The sequence below is a fragment of the Parasteatoda tepidariorum genome, chromosome 1 (genome assembly GCF_043381705.1).
Source record: "Parasteatoda tepidariorum isolate YZ-2023 chromosome 1, CAS_Ptep_4.0, whole genome shotgun sequence".
In the NCBI taxonomy this organism is placed as follows: domain Eukaryota; kingdom Metazoa; phylum Arthropoda; class Arachnida; order Araneae; family Theridiidae; genus Parasteatoda; species Parasteatoda tepidariorum.
The window spans coordinates 1,351,772-1,371,910 of NC_092204.1; the positions used below are offsets into that span (position 1 = coordinate 1,351,772).

At 30.5% G+C, this 20,139-nt stretch overlaps 3 protein-coding genes across 4 annotated transcripts in view; 2 read left to right on the forward strand and 1 right to left on the reverse strand.

Moving 5' to 3' along the window:
• LOC107453083 (Bax Inhibitor-1) overlaps window positions 1-3,929 on the reverse strand; it is a gene marked incomplete in the record, with an annotated part of 36,507 nt that extends 32,578 nt beyond the window's left edge. The window contains 1 exon segment of the mRNA XM_043047431.2: window positions 3,708-3,929. Within this exon segment, the coding sequence (XP_042903365.1) occupies window positions 3,708-3,757 (50 nt within the window).
• Window positions 3,930-7,678: 3,749 nt separating this feature from the next.
• LOC139426104 (SCAN domain-containing protein 3-like) lies at window positions 7,679-8,596 on the forward strand. Its single transcript, XM_071183935.1, has one exon. The coding sequence runs from the start codon at window positions 7,679-7,681 to the stop codon at window positions 8,594-8,596; it is 918 nt and encodes a 305-aa protein (XP_071040036.1).
• Window positions 8,597-13,155: 4,559 nt separating this feature from the next.
• Window positions 13,156-20,139, forward strand: part of LOC107453084 (Ribosomal protein S6 kinase II) — a 46,345-nt gene continuing 39,361 nt past the window's right edge. The window contains exons 1-3 of one of the 2 annotated variants that reach the window (XM_016069764.3): window positions 13,156-13,617; window positions 18,691-18,753; window positions 19,289-19,333. In XM_016069764.3, the coding sequence (XP_015925250.1) occupies window positions 13,450-13,617; window positions 18,691-18,753; window positions 19,289-19,333 (276 nt within the window). In that variant the 5' untranslated portion in view covers window positions 13,156-13,449. Of the gene's footprint in view, window positions 13,618-18,690; window positions 18,774-19,288; window positions 19,334-20,139 lie in introns of both variants that reach the window. The other variant, XM_016069766.3, reaches the window with a different exon arrangement.

The window sequence follows — 20,139 nt, forward strand, 5'->3', positions numbered from 1 at the left end:
GAGAGAGATTCTTTTTTAATTAATTCTTAAGTTTTGTTCATATCTCGTAGCGCCATCTAGTGGTGGGTAATCTTACAGTTGTATTTATGCATAATAAATTTTTAGTGTTTATTAATTTTTAAATATAAAAGCATATTAAATTAATTAAATTTTAAATATAGTTATAAATTTGATAACCATCTGATTTCCTTTTCCGAATGTTATAATAAATATTTATATATTGTGGGAAAAAATGTGCAAAAATGGAAAAAGAAATAGCATGGTAAAAAGTTGTTTCTAAGAGGTATATTCTCTTACGTTATTAAAATTTAACATTTATAATAAAGTGGTAATTATACTTAATATCTTTTGGAAAACTTGCAAATAGAATGCTTTAATTTAAAAAGCTGTTTAAACTATAATCAATGTATAGTATTTTGGCCGAAATAGAATTTACGAGTCGCAATTGGTTACCAAATATTTGCCTGCATCTTTTCTGCATGTATCAGGTATTCAACCAAACAATTATTCTTTGCATCTTTTATCAACACTAAGCTCAAATAGAAGGGGAAAATTAAATAAAAATAAATACGATAGTAAAAATAAAAACGATAATCAAGTTTAAAAAGACGATGTTCCTTGTTTACAGTGAAGGGTTGCCACAGACTCTTTCGTAGATATGCGCACATAACAATTAAGCAGTTATCGCGGAGTTTGGCGAAGAAGTGCCCCAGAGTTAGTCATAGTGGAATATCGCATCCCAGACACTCTAAAAAAAGAAAAAGTTTTACCCAGAAAATAAACTAAATAACTTCTTTGAACATTGACATTGAACTTCTTGGACATTGTCCATAACTATACACTGGTGAGACCTATGGACGTCATGCGAACCCACCTACCTTGGTAGAAACGCCCACTACGATTTGTAAATGCCTATTTCGATGGATGGTCTAAATTGAACATTTAACTTGCCACTTGTGACAGGGACATTGTCCTCCTCACGCTGCTGCTCATCTGTCTCGATTACATGCAACCTATACACCCGACTGTTAAAGGCAACACAGGAGCGTCCACGAGCGTGAACTTAAAACACCTCTTACGATCAGCACTCAAAAAGTACGGTGAACTTCATACAGCTCTCCCGGCTTCTCACAAAAACAGCAATGAATCAACTAGTGGTATCCGTTCATCCAATTCTATTACAGATATAATTCTGGTGTGGGAGTACTGTAATGTATCTATCACTACAAAAAATATATTTCCAATTTACAAGTATATAAGACAAGTTAACTTGTTCTTTGTTGGGGTACCTTTTCATAGATGAAGGTTGACATGGCCGATGTGCCACCTCCCACTGAAATCCTTCCTATACAATATTTTTTTAGAACCCGCGATTGAAACAGTCATGTAAACAAAACCACAAATTCTGAACAGAATTATAAAAGTCAAAAGAAGATGTGGGACTCAATAGCACTAACTAAGTGCTGTGACAATTATTGGAAAGAGTATTAAAATATATAAATTTTACTTACAAAGTACTTTGATATTTTGAGAGACACAGACATAATACCAAGTCTACTTTGAAAAACATAATAGGTGAATTATGGGAAAAAGAGAAATGACACTGAATTTTTTATAACTAATATTTGGTCACTTGTCATACATCATTTTCTTCAGAAATATCTCTTGAATCTTAACCAGAGGTCTGTCCAGGGCAGATTTACAACTGTTCAGTGGTACCTTCACAAATACAGTACAGAACCCGTTATCCGGATATCAGAAAACCGGAAAACCAAAAAACCGGAGCGAAATTCGATAAATTTTCCCACCATTTTTTTTAAAAAAAATTTTTTTTCCTCATTAGATTTTCGGATTTTTCTTTCTTTTTTGAAAGATGTTTACCTTACCATCATTTTGGAAATAATCATTAGAGTATTACTTCATCGTTCTTTCTTCTTTTTAAGATTATTTCCAAATAATTTCTTTTTTTTAGTTGGGTTTAACAATAAAAAACGACTTTTTGTAGCGATTCAGAAAACCGGAAAAATCAGTTATCCGGAATAGCGATGGTCCCGATCGTTCCGGATAATCGGTTCCCTACTGTACAACGTTAGTAAAAACAGTAGTTCCATAAAATACTTTAAAAAAAGCAAGTTCTAAAATTCTCCACCTCTTACAATTTTGATTTTGTAACCCCATAAAAACTATAAATCCCAGTTTTTTAAAATGAAACAACAAGGTTCTCTTTTTATAAACTATACAGGAAGTCAAAATTCGAACATCTTTAACATTATCGTAAATTTAATCAAACCTTTATTTTTTATGAAATTTTTTTTTCCCACATGAAACTTTTTTCAATATGATCTGATTGAAAATGTTCTCATAATGAAAATAAGTTTTAATTCCAGTACTGTTAAATGCAAGTTGAAATTTAACTATGGACAATTGATTTCTAAATCAATTTTAAGCTCGAAAATTTACAATAGCAAAATTATTTTTTAATATATGGGGAAAAATATATAGAAATTTACCAGTCATAAATTATTTTTATTTGTAGTGACAATTTTGGAAAATAATTTCTTATTTTATCATATTTTGGTGTTGATTTTTTTAATGTTACTTAATATTCACATGATACCTCAAAAAAACCTAGACAGACCCCTGTTAACAGAATTTTTCTAATTAACTTCAGAAAACCAGAGCCACTTTTACTCTTTAAATTTATTGAATAAATTTATTTCCTACACATAATGTATTATGTAACTTTTGTCTTTTTAATTAATCTTTCATTTAAGTAATATAGAAAAAATTTATTTTTTTATCCATGAAACAGGCCTATCATTTAGTAACATTATGATTGCCCTCCTGTTACCAAAATACTACATCTCTACTATCTGACTTAGAACCTATTAGGTTCAAAAATTAATATTTTATTTTACAAAGCATAGTTAATTCACTAATGAATAAGAAACAGTTTATTTTTTATTTTAGTAGCTTTTTAATGGCAACAAAAGGACAGAAAATAACAGAAGGGCAAACTATCTATAAACAGACACTTCAGAGTCGATTTTTAAAATCTTTAGAGTGAAATATACAAATCTTGTTTCAAATTCAAGGCATAGATATATAAATAATATTTAAACAGTTCATTTTTATTTTCAAATATATCGCTTTAAAGAATTCGAAAATTTCTCTAGAATTGTATTTAACTATTTTCTAACTACATTAGGTAAGTTTTTAGGTCATTTAAATATTTGGTCTGAAAGTTTTTTTTGTCCAATTTTTTTAATTTTTGAAGGCCATATGTCCTAAGTGGATCGATAATATCGTATCAAATTGTATTCCAAACAAACACTACCACTGTGCCAAATTTGGTTTAATTCCAACAGAATAAGGTAAAAGTTTGTCAAAAATTGCGGTAAATGACCCTGAGAAAAGATTTCCGTATCGTGATCTGCGGTAGAATAATCACCAGCGAGAAATTTAAAAAAATATAGCGATTTTAAAAATGGAATAAATTATGTGAACAAGTAATGAACAAAAAATAAAAATATCTAAATGAGAATTTATTGTACCAACAATTAGAAATAAAATAAATTTTACATCCACATAATCAGTGATTATCAAATGCGTGAAGCAACCTGCACTTGAAAGTAATCAATTATACAAAACAGAAGCTGAAAGTATTGAGGGAAAATACAGAAATCCGCCATTTTAGGCACACTTACATTTTAAGATTTAGAGTCCTGAAAAACGAATCCATACTTGGTGTAGACATTTCGAAAAAAAACAGTTAAACAATTTTATTAAAGAATCAGCCTCGAAGGCCAAACTAACTCGTAAAAGAACTCTAGCAAATTCTAGACTTCGAACAAGGATGAGGAAATAAGCCTGTTTTCTAACTTAGCACACGTAACTTAAGTCGAAAGATAATGACGTCATCTATCACAAATGAAAACAAAATTTGTACATTGCCACTAACATTTGAAATTCCAAAAAATGACAGTCACTCGTGTTATAAATCGAGAATTCTATCAGCGAGCCTCACGCTTGGACTGATCGTTAAGACACGGTTCCCAGCAGATCACCGAAGTCAAGCATCACTGGCTGCGGTCAGTGTGCGGGTGGGTGACCACTTGGATCAGCCTGCGTAGGGACCGAGGGTGTGCATAATCCTAGGGTGTGCATCGAGGGTGTGTGTGGTATTGGTCCTCGTTAAACTGTTCTACCGTAAAATGTTCGACTTCGCGCGCAGGTCGTCGGGCTACCGAAGCGGGGGTGCCATCCCCTCCNTCTGTTAGTGTAATGATATGCAAATCACTCTGGGTGAAAGGTTTTTGCATCAAATAATAGTCATGTCTTAGCTTGTTACAATTTATGCACTCCCTGTTATTTTAAACCGTTAAAATTTATCAATAACGAAAACTTTTATTATTACTTTGATGTTTCAAAGTAATAAATATTTTCTTTCCTTTCTTCTGGAGAAGAAATTTATTTCTTTAATAAGGGAACCTTAAAGAAAATGTCAAAACAAATTAAAACATTTGTTTTTACTAGCGAATACATTTATAAATGTTTTTGTTTTAATTTCTCTCAAGCCACTACCCGGAAATTGTGGTGATGCTTTATTGTCAGAAAAATTCCCAGAATTCAGAAAGTTTTAGTTTTAATTAACAATCACTAAATAAAATATTTTGTAAAAGGCATAATAGTTTGCAGCTCTGAATTCATTATATTCTTATCTTTGTACATTAAAATGATACAGTGTTCATATAGATATTCAGTTTGTTAATAAATTGAATCAATGGAAAGTTTTCGTATCGTAGTTACAAACTAATTAAAATAGAACTGAATGCTTCTTAGATTTTAATGATTGTAAAAAATATTTGTAAATGTTTAAATATTTTTACTTCTGAGTTCAGACATAAAAAAAATAATCGGTAGCATTTATTTGCTTCCTTTACCAGCAGCATATATTTTGCAGGCTTTTTTTCCTCATCACGTGAAATCAAAAATTAAATCTTCAACTAATAATGTTCAGTTCGTTTATCATCATAGCCCTGATTTTTAAGTGTTTAGTTCCCCAAGTATGCTGCATGCTGTTTACATCCAATAATTCGGAATTACACATCTGATTAATTAGCTTACTGATTGTTTACATGTCTTTAATAATAATTCCAGATTCCTTCATTATATGTTCTTAGGGCACAATATATCACTCGTGAAATATATATACACATGTATCTGAGTCTCAATGCTGAGTTTACGACCACCCAAGTTTAACTCGGTAGCCTTGTTATTTGAACTCCAACACAAGACAAGGAAATTCCTGGATCAAGCATTGGAAAATACTAGCTTTCATGGAATGCTTTTTGAAGGAGCTAACCGCAATTTACGTTACACGGAGAGAAAACTTACGAAAACCTCCTACGGATATCCCGATGGCAAGGATATTCTAACCCATGATCAATCCAACACTGAAGATATTTTATGTCAGCACTATGGTCAGAGCAAGCCGAGAGCATAATTTGTATCAACCAGCCATCCCTAGGATTCGAATCTAGGTCACCTCTTAAGGTGACAAAGGACCTATCCCCTGAACCACTAAGGCTCCTTATACATATATCGTTATATATATATATATATGTGTGTATATATAATAACAGTTCTACATCCCTGTTATCATTGTTGTATTCAGATTTAATAATGCAGTCAGAAGCCATAATTAGTTATAAAAAGTTTTATTTGAAGATATACTGGTGGTTATAACAGATCACATCCCCACTCCGCAAAGGAGGGAGTGTGGACGAAACTACGGATGGTTCCGGCAGATGTTTATTGGAACACGTTATTCAGCAAGAGACATGCGAAAACCTTCGGTCCCGCATTAAATACTACAGAGAATGATGTAATTAGATTCCAGTCGTACATACCTTTGTAACTCTACGCATTATGGAAAATCATTTACTGCTTCCTAATATGGAAGTGAAAGAGGGACAAGATTCTAAAAATAACTCCTGCTTTGAAATATAAATCTAATTATAATTCAATGGTATGTTTTCAGCCTTGAATTCCCAAAATAGAATATATCTAAGCTTACTCTTTAAGAAAGACATTTCATGAAACCGAAAGGGTTTTAATTCTTTTATTAATGCAAAAGTATTTATAACTTTTGTATTACATCCCCCCCCCCAAAAAAAAAATTTTTGTAAGCCAAAATAAAAAAAATTTAGAATACTTTACATTTATAAAATTTAGGTTGGTACTTCTGTTCCTTTTCCCTACTACAAATAACATCTTCTCAATTATGAGAAGAAAAAAATTATTTACAATGACAAAAATATAAAAAACATGATAATGCAATTTATCTGTTTAGTCAATTAAACAGAAAGAAAAATGAAACATGTTTATAAACTATTCTACTAAAATTTTCAAAAATTTTTCACACAAAAATATACAACATTTTTATGCAAATGAACTGGACAACAAGTGTTATTTAATCAGAATTTTAGATTCTGCGTGATTAAAAATATTCCCTAAGCTTTGATACATGTACTATTTCAAAATTTTGTTCACTTAAATTTTTCCTTTTATTTATTTTGTAATCAGTTTCTTGGTCATTCTTTCTTTTTCCTATTTTTCCTTTTATTTTTTGCTTTTGTTACCCTTTACATTTTTTTTTCAATGTTTACTTTTACTGAAACATCTTTTTCATCATTTTTTCGATGTTTACTTTTACTGAAACATCTTTTTTTTTTTTTCCACACCATTTTTAACCTTAACATTTTGAGAATTTTGCTGTCTAATGTGCAAAGATAAGTTGTCACTTATAGAATTAGCAAAGATGGCCAGTCTCTTACCAAATTGAGTAACAACTGGCCCGACACAATCAATAAACAAACAAAAATCTTTGCAAGTCTGCAACCCTACTAAAGCATATGGTAAATCAGTATAAAGTATAAAAAACTTAGCAGAGCTAACATTTTCGTCTATTTTCTAACATTTTCGTCTTAGCAGAGTTAACATATTCTAACATTTTCCACTAGCTGTAGATAATCTGGATTGCCAGTAATCTAGATCAGTGGTCCCCAACCCCCGGTCCGCGGACCGGTACCGGTCCGTGGATCAAATGGTACCGGGCCGCCCATTTCATTGAAATTGAATTTAAATTCCTAGGTTTATACCCCAAATTAAAAATATCTGTGTTCCATTAAAATTTTATTTATTTAAAAAAAAGATGCCCCCGAAGGTAATAACATAAATTTTTTAATGTTTTAAAAAGCAAAAAAAAAAAATAAATCTTCTGCAACTATTTTCTCATTCAATTAGTTTTAATAAAAAAAAAACAATCATCGTAACTGTAAATATCATAAATAAAAAACGAAAGCGCGACGTGACATTTGCATTGGAACTAATATAGAACTTCGTCTTCTCTCTCGATTCTGACGCCTCACACAGCAAGAGTGTATAGTAAGGATATAAAAGAGAAGCTGGCTAGTCTGCCATTTAGTCGCCCAAAGACCACGTGACCATGATTCCTCTCTACTGTTTTGCGTGCTTTATGCGGTTTTGTTTATTTTTTGTAAAAAGAAAGTGTCTATCACTCCTCTCTCTGTTCACCGGTACTTTCTCAGGTTTAACAGTGCTTGGTGTACGCGTGTATTGTGTCTGCACAAATTTAACTCACAAGTAAGCAAAAATGAATACTAAACAGACGTCCTTAGAAAGTTTCCTTAGAAAAAAGAAAAGGCTCAGTGAAGAGACTGAAGAGCCTTCAACATCAAAGAAACATGCAACTTTTAACAGACAATACCATGAGTCCTGCTCTAAGTATGGTTTTGTTGGGACAGGCGATTCACACAAACCAAAACCGCTCTGCATAGTTTGCGGTGATCAACTCTCTAATGACGCAATGAAACCTTCAAAACTGCTTCGCCACTTGAACGCCAAGCACCCTGGATTAAAAGACAAGTCCCTGGAGTATTTTGAAAGGAAAAAACGGGAGCACGAAGGACAGAAAAAATTTATGATGGCCACCACATCAATAAAGGAGAGTGCACTAAGAGCATCATATTTGGTGGCTAACCGCATTGCTAAAGCTAAAAAGCCATTCAATATTGGTGAAGAATTAATCTTGCCCGCCACTAAAGACATTTGCCGTGAAATACTAGGAGAAGCTGCTGTGGAAAAGATAGCACATGTGCCTTTGTCGGCTAGCACTGTGACTAGGCGCATTGAGGAAATAGCCGAAGACATTGAAAAGCAATTGTTGGAGAGGATTAATGCATCACCGTGGTACGCACTCCAGGTTGACGAATCAACAGATATTGACAGCAAGGCAATACTACTTGTTTATGTGCGATATCCATATCAGGAAGATGTGTATGAGGATTTGTTATGTGCACTATCTTTGCCAACCAACACCACAGGAGCAAAACTGTTCAAGTCACTGGATGGTTATATGTCAAGACAACTAAAATGGTCCTTTTGTGTAGGCATATGCACAGATGGAGCTGCTGCGATGACCGGACGTCTATCTGGTTTAACTGCTCGGATTAAGGAAGTTGCACCTGAGAGTGAAGCTACACATTGGCTGAATTGTCAGAACGAGGTTTAACTTTAAACCTGGTCTAAACCGCGGAGTTAAACCAAGCCGCATTGCACAAACGAAGTTTAAGGAAAAACGCGGTTCTAAAGATCTAGTTCAGCCTTGTCTAAGTTAAACCTAGTCTGAGGTAGGTTTAAACCAGGCAGACGAGTTTTAAACCTCGATCTTCTGCTTAAAATCGGAGAACGTCAATTTCGCTTTCGTAGATAGTTAGTTCTGTATTGTTTTATCAGGTTTAAAATATAAATACGTACATTTTTATTGAGAAATTATAATAAAATTTTGTGTGATTATCGTACATTTTTTTCTGTATCTTTCAAAGTGTTTATAAAATCTAATGAAAGAATGCATCTTTTGGATCTCCGAGATTAGTTCTGAATTGACAGTATAGTATTCAGTTATTGACAGTATACCATTCAGTATTTTTTTTCTTGAAAATAAACATTAAGATAATTAAATATCTTACTTGCTGAAAGGGTCTTTCTTTTTGAGTGATTGTGTATATTATATTCAAATTCAACTACTCAGGAGATAGACTTTTTTGGAATAATAAAATGCGAGGGATGCGAAATTACAAATGTAAGGATTAAATAAAGTAAGATTTTTTTTCTTTAAAATTAAAGATCATGAATGTTTGAATAGACCAATTATTGATCTTAAAGTAGTGCTATTGTTAGTAAAAAGTTTTGGATTCTATACATGTGGAAAATAATTATTACTATTTGCTGTATTTGATAGTTTCAAACATTGATTATATTTTTTTTATAAAGATATTGATTTTTTTTTTATTCTAGTTTTTTTATTCTAGTTTATTCTAGTTTCTATTTATAAAATTTCTTATCTCTTAACATATGTTTTTTAGTAGCGGTCAACAGATTTTCACAGCATATACATTAATTTATCTTTTTTTTTATTTGCTTGCTACATTTTTCTAAAGTATTAAAAGTAAAATTAATCAGTAAAATTTTCTAAATCAAAGAATAACAACTTCATACCATGAATATAAGTTACTGTGCATGTTATAATTCTCATTTTTATAAATTTTAACTACATAAATGCTAGTTACCAGAGGTGGAAATTGAAAAAAAATGTGTTTTTAAAATTAAATTTAGGAAAAAAAATTCACCACTTTTCACTTTATTTTGTTTAGTGTGAATTGGTCAAAAAATTTTTTATCCCAACAAAATTATGAGAAAAATAAATCGAAAATTACTTTCTTAATGACTATATTTGCGTATTTATAACAAGAATCTTTCATTACCACAATAATATGAGATATCAATAATTTTTCATTCATGTCATACCAAAATTTTTCTTTGGATTGCTTTTTGAGCTATGTTAAATCACATTTTCATTTTTTAAATTTAATTGACTGAAAGTCATTTATGATGTTGAAAACTGGTTCGTCTTATCGCTATCGAGTAAGTTTGACAAATAGGTTGCATTAAAATTTTTTTCCTGTGTATATTGTCAATAACCAGGAGATAAAATTTTAATGCTATGGAAACAAGTAATTCTTGCCCAGTAAGATTGGCAGAAAGCAGTTGTCTGTTAAGGGAAAATCGACTATTAAATGAACTAACACAATTCAGGGATATTTCCGTAACATGATCTATCAGGCCAACTAAAATGCCATTTTTCTACACTTTTGCAACTAAGCATGTGAACACCACAACATTATTCTTTGAAGAGAGCTTGCTTTAACTAAGTATAATTTTATTGATTCCCTAATAAATTAAGACATGCTCATGTTTTTATTATTCTACAATTTTGAGATATATTTAAAGAAAAAATATGAGAAACTTTGTGCATAAAGTTGATGATAAAAGACAACAGATATGTGACATTGGCTGGCTTAATAATATAATTCCATGGAATTAAAAATTAAACACCATATTACTATTCATGTTCGTTTGTTACAGTAAAAATATTCGTACAAAGAAATTTTATTGAACAAAAAATGCTTATGTTTAATCGTTTAATAATTAAAAACTATAATGCAATTAAAAAAAAAGTAAGTTTAAAAAAAATCTGTGTTATATAAATAGTATGTACATAATATATAACATCTTATATGTTATAAAAAATTACAGATATCACTCAGCATGGGGATGAATTTTGTAGTAAATCAAGTTAGTAAGTCTGAGAAAAAGTTAAAGAAATAATTAAGCATGTGAATAATAAAAAGTGCTGTTTGAAAAAAAAAATGCTTACTTCATTCATTTTTAAATACATACAAATGATTTTCCTTTCTTATTAAAAGTTTCCAATTATGCTTTTAAGTAAATTTTCTAGAATGTGCATTCCTTTGAATTACAGGAATAAAATCTCATACAACAGAATTTACACAAATTTAGACTCTTAAGCTTATTTTTTCATCACTATTAGTCCCACAGTGTTAAGATCGTTCCCAGTAGAACGCTGAAGTTAAGCATCGCTGGCTGCAGTCAGTAAGTGATTGAGTGATCACTTTGATCAGCCTGCGTAGGGACCGAGGGTGTGCTGTATCGGTCTTCATAAAACTGTTTTAACGTGAAGTCGAAAAATGTCACCAGAATTTAACAGCGTATTGATTGATGTCGTTAAAGTTATTAACTACATCAAAGTACACGCCCTTAACTTGCGCCTATTTGAGCAGCTTTGTGAGGAGATGGACGCAGAGTACAGATGCTTTCTGTTATACACAGAAATAAGACCATAATAACATGGGGGCACCCTCAAGTATAATCTACCCGAGTATTAAAATATAGATGCTGCATATTAAAATATAGATGCTGTAAAAATGATTGCACAAATCACTTAAAATATTAAAATTATTTCACAGTATAAATGGCTGCTTGTACCCTGAAAAAGAGAAGAAATATCTTAACAAAACTATTTACTTTCTAGCTTATTTTCTAGAATAATGGTAAAATAGACCTGCCTACCCAAACTTATTAAATATTAATAACTAAGCTGCAGACTTAAAAATTCTATAAGTTTTGGTAATAACAAATAATTTAATTTTAAATAAGCTAGAACGGTTTTGTTATCAGCTTTTTCCAGGTTACAAACAGGCATAAATATTTTCAATAACTAATTTTTATTTTCTCAAATAACGTAATTTTGGTGATTGTCAGCATTCCACAGCATTTTTTTTTTTAATATCGTGTTGACGATGTCGGACGACATAGTACAACGTTTGTAAATGCAGAGAGATGTCGATCGACGTTCCCCAACGTTTTCACAATATCGAACAATATTGTTTTGCAATATTGAATATACGTTATAACAGGGGTCCATTTTTATATAGTACAATATTTCGCTACGATATTGTACAATGTTCAAAGCTAAGTTTTTACGATATCGTTTTTGTGAATTGTGCTACTTGGGGTGGTTATTGTTTAAAAAATTTGTTGGATAATTTTTGCAGAGGAAAATTTTTGATAACCTAAAAATGTTTTCATATTGGAATATTTATTCTGATGTAAATGTTTTGATCATTAAGAATGTTTTAGTTAAATCAGCGGTAATATAGCAAAAATGAGCTTGCATAAATTTTTGGAAATTATATAGTCTGTTATTTATGTATAATAATAAATGAACTTATATAGAGAGAAATGCTTGTGTGTTGTACTGTTTGTCATTAAAATTAAGGTACGATGCTAAAATTTATATAATGTCTAGTTTATAATAAGGAATGTTGAAATATGAAGGTTGCATTTTTTAGGATAGCTGTATTAAGAAGATGTGGTGATTAAAGTTACAAGTATTTTAGATCTTCAAATTATCTTTATATATTTCAAAATTGATAGATGAGATTTATGTATTCAAAATAAATTAGTTAACTCTGTAAATTTTGTCTGTGTGAGAAATTTATCCCTTTNCCCCCGCTTCGGTAGCCCGACGACCTGCACGCGAAGTCGAGCACTTTACGGTAGAACAGTTTAACGAGGACCAATACCGCACACCCTCGGTCCCTACGCAGGCTGATCCAAGTGGTCACCCACCCGCACACTGACCGCAGCCAGTGATGCTTGACTTCGGTGATCTGCTGGGAACCGTGTCTTAACGATCAGTCCACTGCGGGACAAGATCCGGCGTTCCGGGCAAACAAGTATGGCGCCAAACATAAGTCGCCAATTTCGCCAAGGGGCACCCTCAAGTATATTTTCCCCAACTGCTCAATCAATTAATGCATATAAAAATAAATTTCTAGTAGAGTTGAATTATAAAATTCATTCTCAATGGAAAATAACAGGTGAATGATGTTTACGTTTTATAGAACGTAATATATTAACATTCATGCAATGTTTTAAAATTTAATTAGTTAAAAATAAATGTATAAAACTAACATATTAATAATTTTTACTTACCACAACAGAACAGATTAGATTTCTATTCCATGCAGTAAAATTTCGGCACGTGAAATTAACAAGCCATCACAACAAACATGCACACGAACACTGGCGATGTGGCGATTTAACAGATAGAAAATGTCGCCTCAATGATTGAAAAAAGCAACCCATTTTTCGTTGCCACCGGAAAGATAGGACTTTCACTTCCTCTTGCGGGTTCATCTTATCTATGAAACTCCTCTAGTACGACGCAAATAAAGTACATACCAACCAATCGCTTATGAAATCGATATATTTGAAACAAAAATTTCGATACTGCTTTATCGTTATCGTGCCTTTTCTGCTCTTAAAATTTCTGAAAGGATGTCTGTATGGATTATAAATTGTTGAGAATTATAGAGATGGTGATTTTATCTTAGGGCCAAAACTCTTTTAAAATTCTTTAGTTGTTACATCTAATAGTAAAGACGGCATTTAATGAATAATTTCTTATGAGACAGTTCTTTTCGTAGGTTTTTAGATTTTATGAAAGTCTGGCGAAAAAATAAACAGCGCCTGGAATATGGGCATAGAATTAATAAACGGGGAAGGCGATCTGGTAGTAAAATTGTTGAAAAACAAAGTATGCCGCTCGCATTGATATCAGATCCTTGGCAGCGTATGCAAATTCAAGATGTTAAACAAGATGAGGAGGTTTGTTCCATTTTACAATTATACTCTCGTCCGATCTTCTAATTTGCTGTAACCAAAACACATTTCGTTGATATAATTAAATTTCTTTTGTTTATCGATGTCACAAAATATTCTTTTTAGGATGTGTACAAATAATCTTTTTCAAATCGAGCAAACTATCCAGAGTATAATATTAAAAATTCCTTATTGAACACTTCAAGCTAATTTGTGGTGCTAAAAAATTAATTAAACTATTGATTGTAGTAACTCCCTGTGGCAGAATTTGTTCGAGCTATTTGCGACAAAACTCTTTATCACTAATATCTTTCTTCAAGATACATTTAATAATAATAAACATATATGTTACTAATTTAAAATAACATAAGTGTTTGTTGTGTTTATAAAAATAACTATATAATTTTTATAAATAAAACATGTCATAATTTTTTATTCTAATATTATGGGTGATATTTTCGGATTTTGTGTGGGGGGGCACAAATTATTTCCTTTTTCACATTTTGTAAATAATTTTCATAGTAAAAAATATAATTAAAGATCATGAAATCTAGCAGTGATTGCTAAAAAAAAAGATCAACTAAATCATATAATTGGGTTCCTCAGATGCGTGTTTCGTTTCAAGATTAGGTTGTTGCGATAAACAATATTGCTTAAAAAATAATGGATGTAAAAACTATGGTGAAATCAATAACTGCCAAAAATTCGATAAAATTATTGCCTTTAAAAGTAAATACTCATATGCATGATTCGAATTTTCCATATTGTTTAAAATATATCGGGATATTTAAATTCCATGGGAAAACCAATATCAATATCTGCCAAAACATGCAATCGAAACATTGCATCAAGATCTACAATACTATTGTCGTAAATTGAGCGCGCGTCAAAAGTGAATATCTAAATGCATGATTCAGATAATAAGTGTACATTTCTGTAGAAAAGACGAGTAATATTTTTTTTACTTACAAAAGAAAAATCTTTCATTCAAGAAATTTGTAACATTTTGCAATAAGGTTGCTACGATTCTGCCATGGGGGTAACAGTGTAGAAATTTTTTTTCTCTGTACAATGTAGATATGATGCATAGCTTTTTTAAAAAGTGCTTATTTTCGATTTTCTTTTTTTAAAAGCCCTTAAATGTGCTTTTTTTCATTGGGTGTTTTTAAAAAGTGCTTAATTTTCCCTTTTCGAAAATGAGATTTTTTTTCTTAACCATGTTAATTTTTGCTATTTATTATGCAAAAGCATGCTTTCCTCTTTGTTCTATTCAAAATTTTCACAATTCATTCAACCACAATCTATTTCAGCGTACCATCGGTCCATAGCGTATGAAAGCAACAGTTATTTTACAGGTTTGATGAAATATTTGCGAGTTCGTATGTGCGTACAGTGAGCTTGTTTCTGTGAGATTGCTTCACTCTCATGTGCAACTCTGCTGCATTTTACAATATTTTCACAATTTCACGATTAATTTTCCATCGAACCGAAAAATCTCTTGCTCATTTTTAATGGCTAACATAATCAAGAAAAGAGTTCTTTGTCAAAAACTTATTATTTTATTGTGATCATGTAAAGTCTTTGAAAGTTATTTTGCATTTTGTTAGTGTATATAGTGCTTAAAAAGTACTTAAATAGGGCTTATTTTTTGTTAAAAAATTTGTCTACACACCCTGTAGAGTTTGGTACTGATTTGATGAACTCGAATCACTGATTTGATTTGGTGATTCGAACCACCAACTTGCAACTGAATCAGTGATTTGAATCGGTTGATTTTATCAGAATGTATATAAATTATAATGAATTAATATATATATTTATGTTAGTTTTTGTTTCACTGTGATCAGGGGTCTGTTTAGAAGAAATTTGGGTCCGTTAACAGACCCATCACAAAATATCTTTTCATAAAAACGGACTCTTCACAAAATATCTTTTCATAAAAATGAACCCTTCACAAAATATTTTAACTTAAAAACGGAACCTTCACAAAATGATTTTTCTTTTAATCGGACCCTTCACAAACTTGTTTATCTTTATTATTGTTTTGTTAATCAAATAAACCTTTCCCAGGGGGAAAAAAAAAGGAAAGATGGATGTAAACGAATTGAGTTTTATCTTCGGCAGACGTTTCTGCTATTATTCGTCCGAAATGAATATTTTGTGTTGAGCAGTATAGTCTAAATACCAAATATTTGTATGTTGCATCTCTAATTTAGAAACAGCAATTGCTGTTTTTTTTTTAAAATTTAATTTTTTTAATTATAATTTTACAGTGTTGAGCATAATCTTGTATCTCTTTACAATTTAAAAACTTATTGAAAAAGTTTTTTTACAATAACAGGACCCTATTTGCACAAATTCATAAAAGCGGACCCTGGTTGAAAGAATGTGACTTATTTTATATTCACAAATTACGAGTAACTTTTTCGCAATTTTACAAAAACAGGACCTTTCACAAAATGTCTGGGCAGACCCCTGCTGATGCTACAGGGATTGTACAAAATTAAGGAAACACTTCCATATTAACACATTTTTTGATCTTTCTCAAAAAATACTTAGGAGTCATTTCACAAATTTAGAAGTGTTTATGCTATGCGATTTCTCATACTTATCAATGAATAAAGCTTTTGGATGTTTGAGGGAACGACAATAAATTACAAACAGAAAAAAAAGTTTTGGAACACTCTATGCCAATAGTTGTAGCTATAAATTTGTAACGTGTAACAATTATTTTGGTTATTCAGAGCTCATTCTAGGCAGGGTAAGCAGGGCGCAGCACCCTGCTGCCCTTTTAGACAAAAGAATCCACCCTGTTGCCCCCCCCCTGAAGTAAATTAGTGCCCTGATATAATAGACTCCATAACCTTCTTGCCCTTTCTTTCCTCAACCCTTCTTTGTTTTTTCCCCAAACTCTACTATGAATTTCTGAAACTTTTGTTACTTTCAACTCTTTTTATTTAGTTTGTCATTGCTGTCAATACATAGGAATACATTTATATGGGAAAGGAAAAATAGCCATCACACCCCTTGTTGCACTTGTCATTGAAAGTTTGCAGTTACTTCCACTACCATTAAATCATAATTATTAATCATTTTAATTATTAAATCATAACTACAGAAACTTAAAAACATACATTTATTATTTTATTAATATATGCATGCATTTTAAATAAATCACTAAGCTACTAAATAAATTACTACCCATTAACTTAATATATATGTTAATTTATTAATAAAAATTAGTAATTAATATGATTGCTTTGCTACTTTTAGTAAAGTAAAGAAAAAAAATTCTTTTACTAATTGGTGATGTTTTTTAATAGAACGTGTAAAGCCCATAGAAAGAAATTATTGCCTTTTTAGAATAATAATGCTCTTTTTTTAAACTTTTGCACCCTGCCCTTTTTTCTGCCTAGAATGAGCTCTGGGTTATTATATGTGAGAATTTTGTGAACCTAGCTTTCATAATAATGGAAATATGAACCTTTTTTATAAAAACTAATTTTTTTTTTGTTTTATGTTTTTTTTATTATAACTTTAAAAATATTCAATAAAATTAAACAAAAATTTTAGAGCAATTTAAAAGTTACTACAAAATTATCGCTTTAAAATTTGAAAAAAAAAATTGTGATTATAATCATATGATTCAAATCACTGATCTGAATCACTGAATCCAAATAGTGATCCGAATCATTCTGTAGAGGTTAAGGCTTCACAATTTCATAAAAATATTCAATAAAATCAAGCAAAGTTTTTAAAGCAATTTAAAATTAACTACAAAATTATTGCTTTAAAATTTGAGAAAATTTTTTGATTGTAAACGTAATCATAATTCTAATCACTGATCTGAATCACTTTATCCAACTAGTGACCATTTGGCTCTACAATTTCATGACCAGCAGCACAATTGTGGCATCAGCATTGCTATTACTTTCAATAAAAATTTGTAATTACATCATGTTTAATAAACTGTTTCAACCACTGGGAGGACTTTTTGATGGAGAAGAAAAAGCTCCCTTTACCACTGAGGATAGTTCACATCAGCACTGTGGTCGGTGCGGAATTTGTACCGACCAGCCAACGCTGAGATTCGAACTATGGCAAGCGTTCTATTCCCTAAGTGAGCCCTCAAGGCTCCAACTGATGTTTATAGGGTAACTGTTTGAAAGCAGTTTCAAATCAGAAAAATATTTAACATCACTCCTAATTAAAGTGGATGCCACAGATTTTTCTTGTTGATTTTAAGATAAATGATTTCAAAACACGTTGTTCAACGACTATTTTTAAAAAAGTCAATGCTTGTTAAACCTACTTTCAACCCATTTCTAATTTTTTGATCAAAATATAATTTAATAAAAATTTTTTATACGATTTTAAACTATGTTATTTTAATTGTTACTTAAGAGATAAAAATTTAAAAATATATTTAAGAAAATATTTTGACTTTTTTTTAATCAATTATGTTTTATAATTATGTTGATGTAAATGAAAACAATAACTGGAGAAGGAGATTTTAACTTTGAACTGTACAAGATTTATTACCAACCCAATATTATTAAATACATAAAAATAATTTGAATGAATTGGATGGCCCAAGTGATTGGAATGAGTCATGACAATACAGTAAAAAAGATGCTGCTTTTTAAACCCACTGGAACAAGAAAGCGTGGAAGGCCGCAGTTGAGATGGGCTGACTCGGTGGAGTCTGATTTTCTTGCAATTAATGAAAAGAATTGGAGATTAAAGATAAATAGGAAGTCATTATAGAAAAATGTTCAGAGGAAGGCATTGGCTCACATTGGGCTGACTGGCCAACTTTGATGATAATGATAAGTTTTATTAATTTAACCATAAAATATAAAGGCTTTAAGTAAAGCACAGTATATTTTGCTTATTAAAACTAATGCATGTTGCTTTGAATTACTACTCTTTTAATATGTATGTATAATAAATATCCATAATGTTAGATTTTTTATTTTGCCAGTTAATATGCATATTTGTCATGTTTTAGATGTAGTTATGGAATGCCTAAGTTCAAAGCATGCTACTTTTAATTTATTATTGCTTATGTTATTTCAGTTATTTGTGAATAACCAGCATTCAGCAATTAGCATCACACCACCAATTGATGACAAATTTTGTGTAAGCTCAATTTTGTTTTGGTTAGTTTTTTATTTTTTATTTCAATTTTCCCATTATTTATATTTTTAAGATTTCTTTTCGTTTTTATGTTATGTTTAAAAATGGTTGTTTTATGAATAAGCTTTTCAAACTGTATTTTTTTCAAAAGTAGCAATTTTTATTTTAGTAATTTATTGTTTTAATTTTGTCTATATTATGTGTTATATTTATTGTTCTAAAGTTCTAAGTTGATGTAATAATGAAGTAAAATTGTGTTTAAGCAATCACAGTCCGGTTTTGAAATTCATTAAACACTTGTAATTGTATAATTATGATGAAATAAAAATACATTGCTTAAGATAATTTATGTAAATTTTATTTTATCAATTTATTTTCTTATGTATGAAAAGATTTGAATGGATAAACTTTAATGACAGATTTGTCTTTTGCTTTTAAATAACTTATGTATAATTTGCATTCATCTGGACATTTCCTTATTTGTTATGGAATGTATACTAACTTAAATAAATTGTTTTTAAAAAATTTCTTCTTTTAGCCTCCTCAAGCAGAAAGTATGGCTGCAGAGGAAGAAATTCCACAGGTAAATAAAGATGGTTGTTTCTTCCTGAAAAAAGTTTAATCTGAAGAAAAGTGGAAGTGTTATGGTCATTAAAGGCCTTTAAAGTCTCCTCAGTAGAATCAAATTTGACTTTTGCTGCCTCAATCAGTTTCTATAGGATCTCTTCTTGGGGACCCCTCTGTCCTCTTGGTTTTAATTTTTAAAATTAAATTCTTTAAGCCTACAATTTGTTTTTTGTATAGCCTACAATAAATTAATGGTAGTTAGAGAAATGCTTGTGAAAAAATAATAAAATGATTTAATATGGTTATCAGCGTTAAAGTTTATAAAAAAAAAGTTACTGGTCTTTCAACATGTTAATTTCTTTGCAGACTAGTTTATTTACTAGTCCGCAAACAATATCACTTATCCGTTTGAAATTTAACAGTAAACATGTTTGTACATCACTTAATATCATTTTCATGCTTCAAAATAACATATTTATTAGTTTATTTTGAAGAAAACATGATTAATTATAGCAAGCTGATGAGATACTAAATTAGTGTATTATAATAAAAAAAGTAAATGCGCAAAATTGAAGCTTTTTCCAAATAAAATTCAGAAAAATAAACAATACTAACTCATAGTAAGGGGTCTGTTTAGGTTTTTCTGAGAGGTACCTATTTTGTGAAAATTTAGACATAATTTGTAAAAAATTAAAAATTATATTAAAAAATCAACACAAAAATATGGATTTATCGTTTTTTAAAGGATGTAAAAATAAAATTTTAAGAAAAAGTATTTTGTGAAACTGCCGTTTTTCCTGAAGTTGAATTTCTGAAGTACCG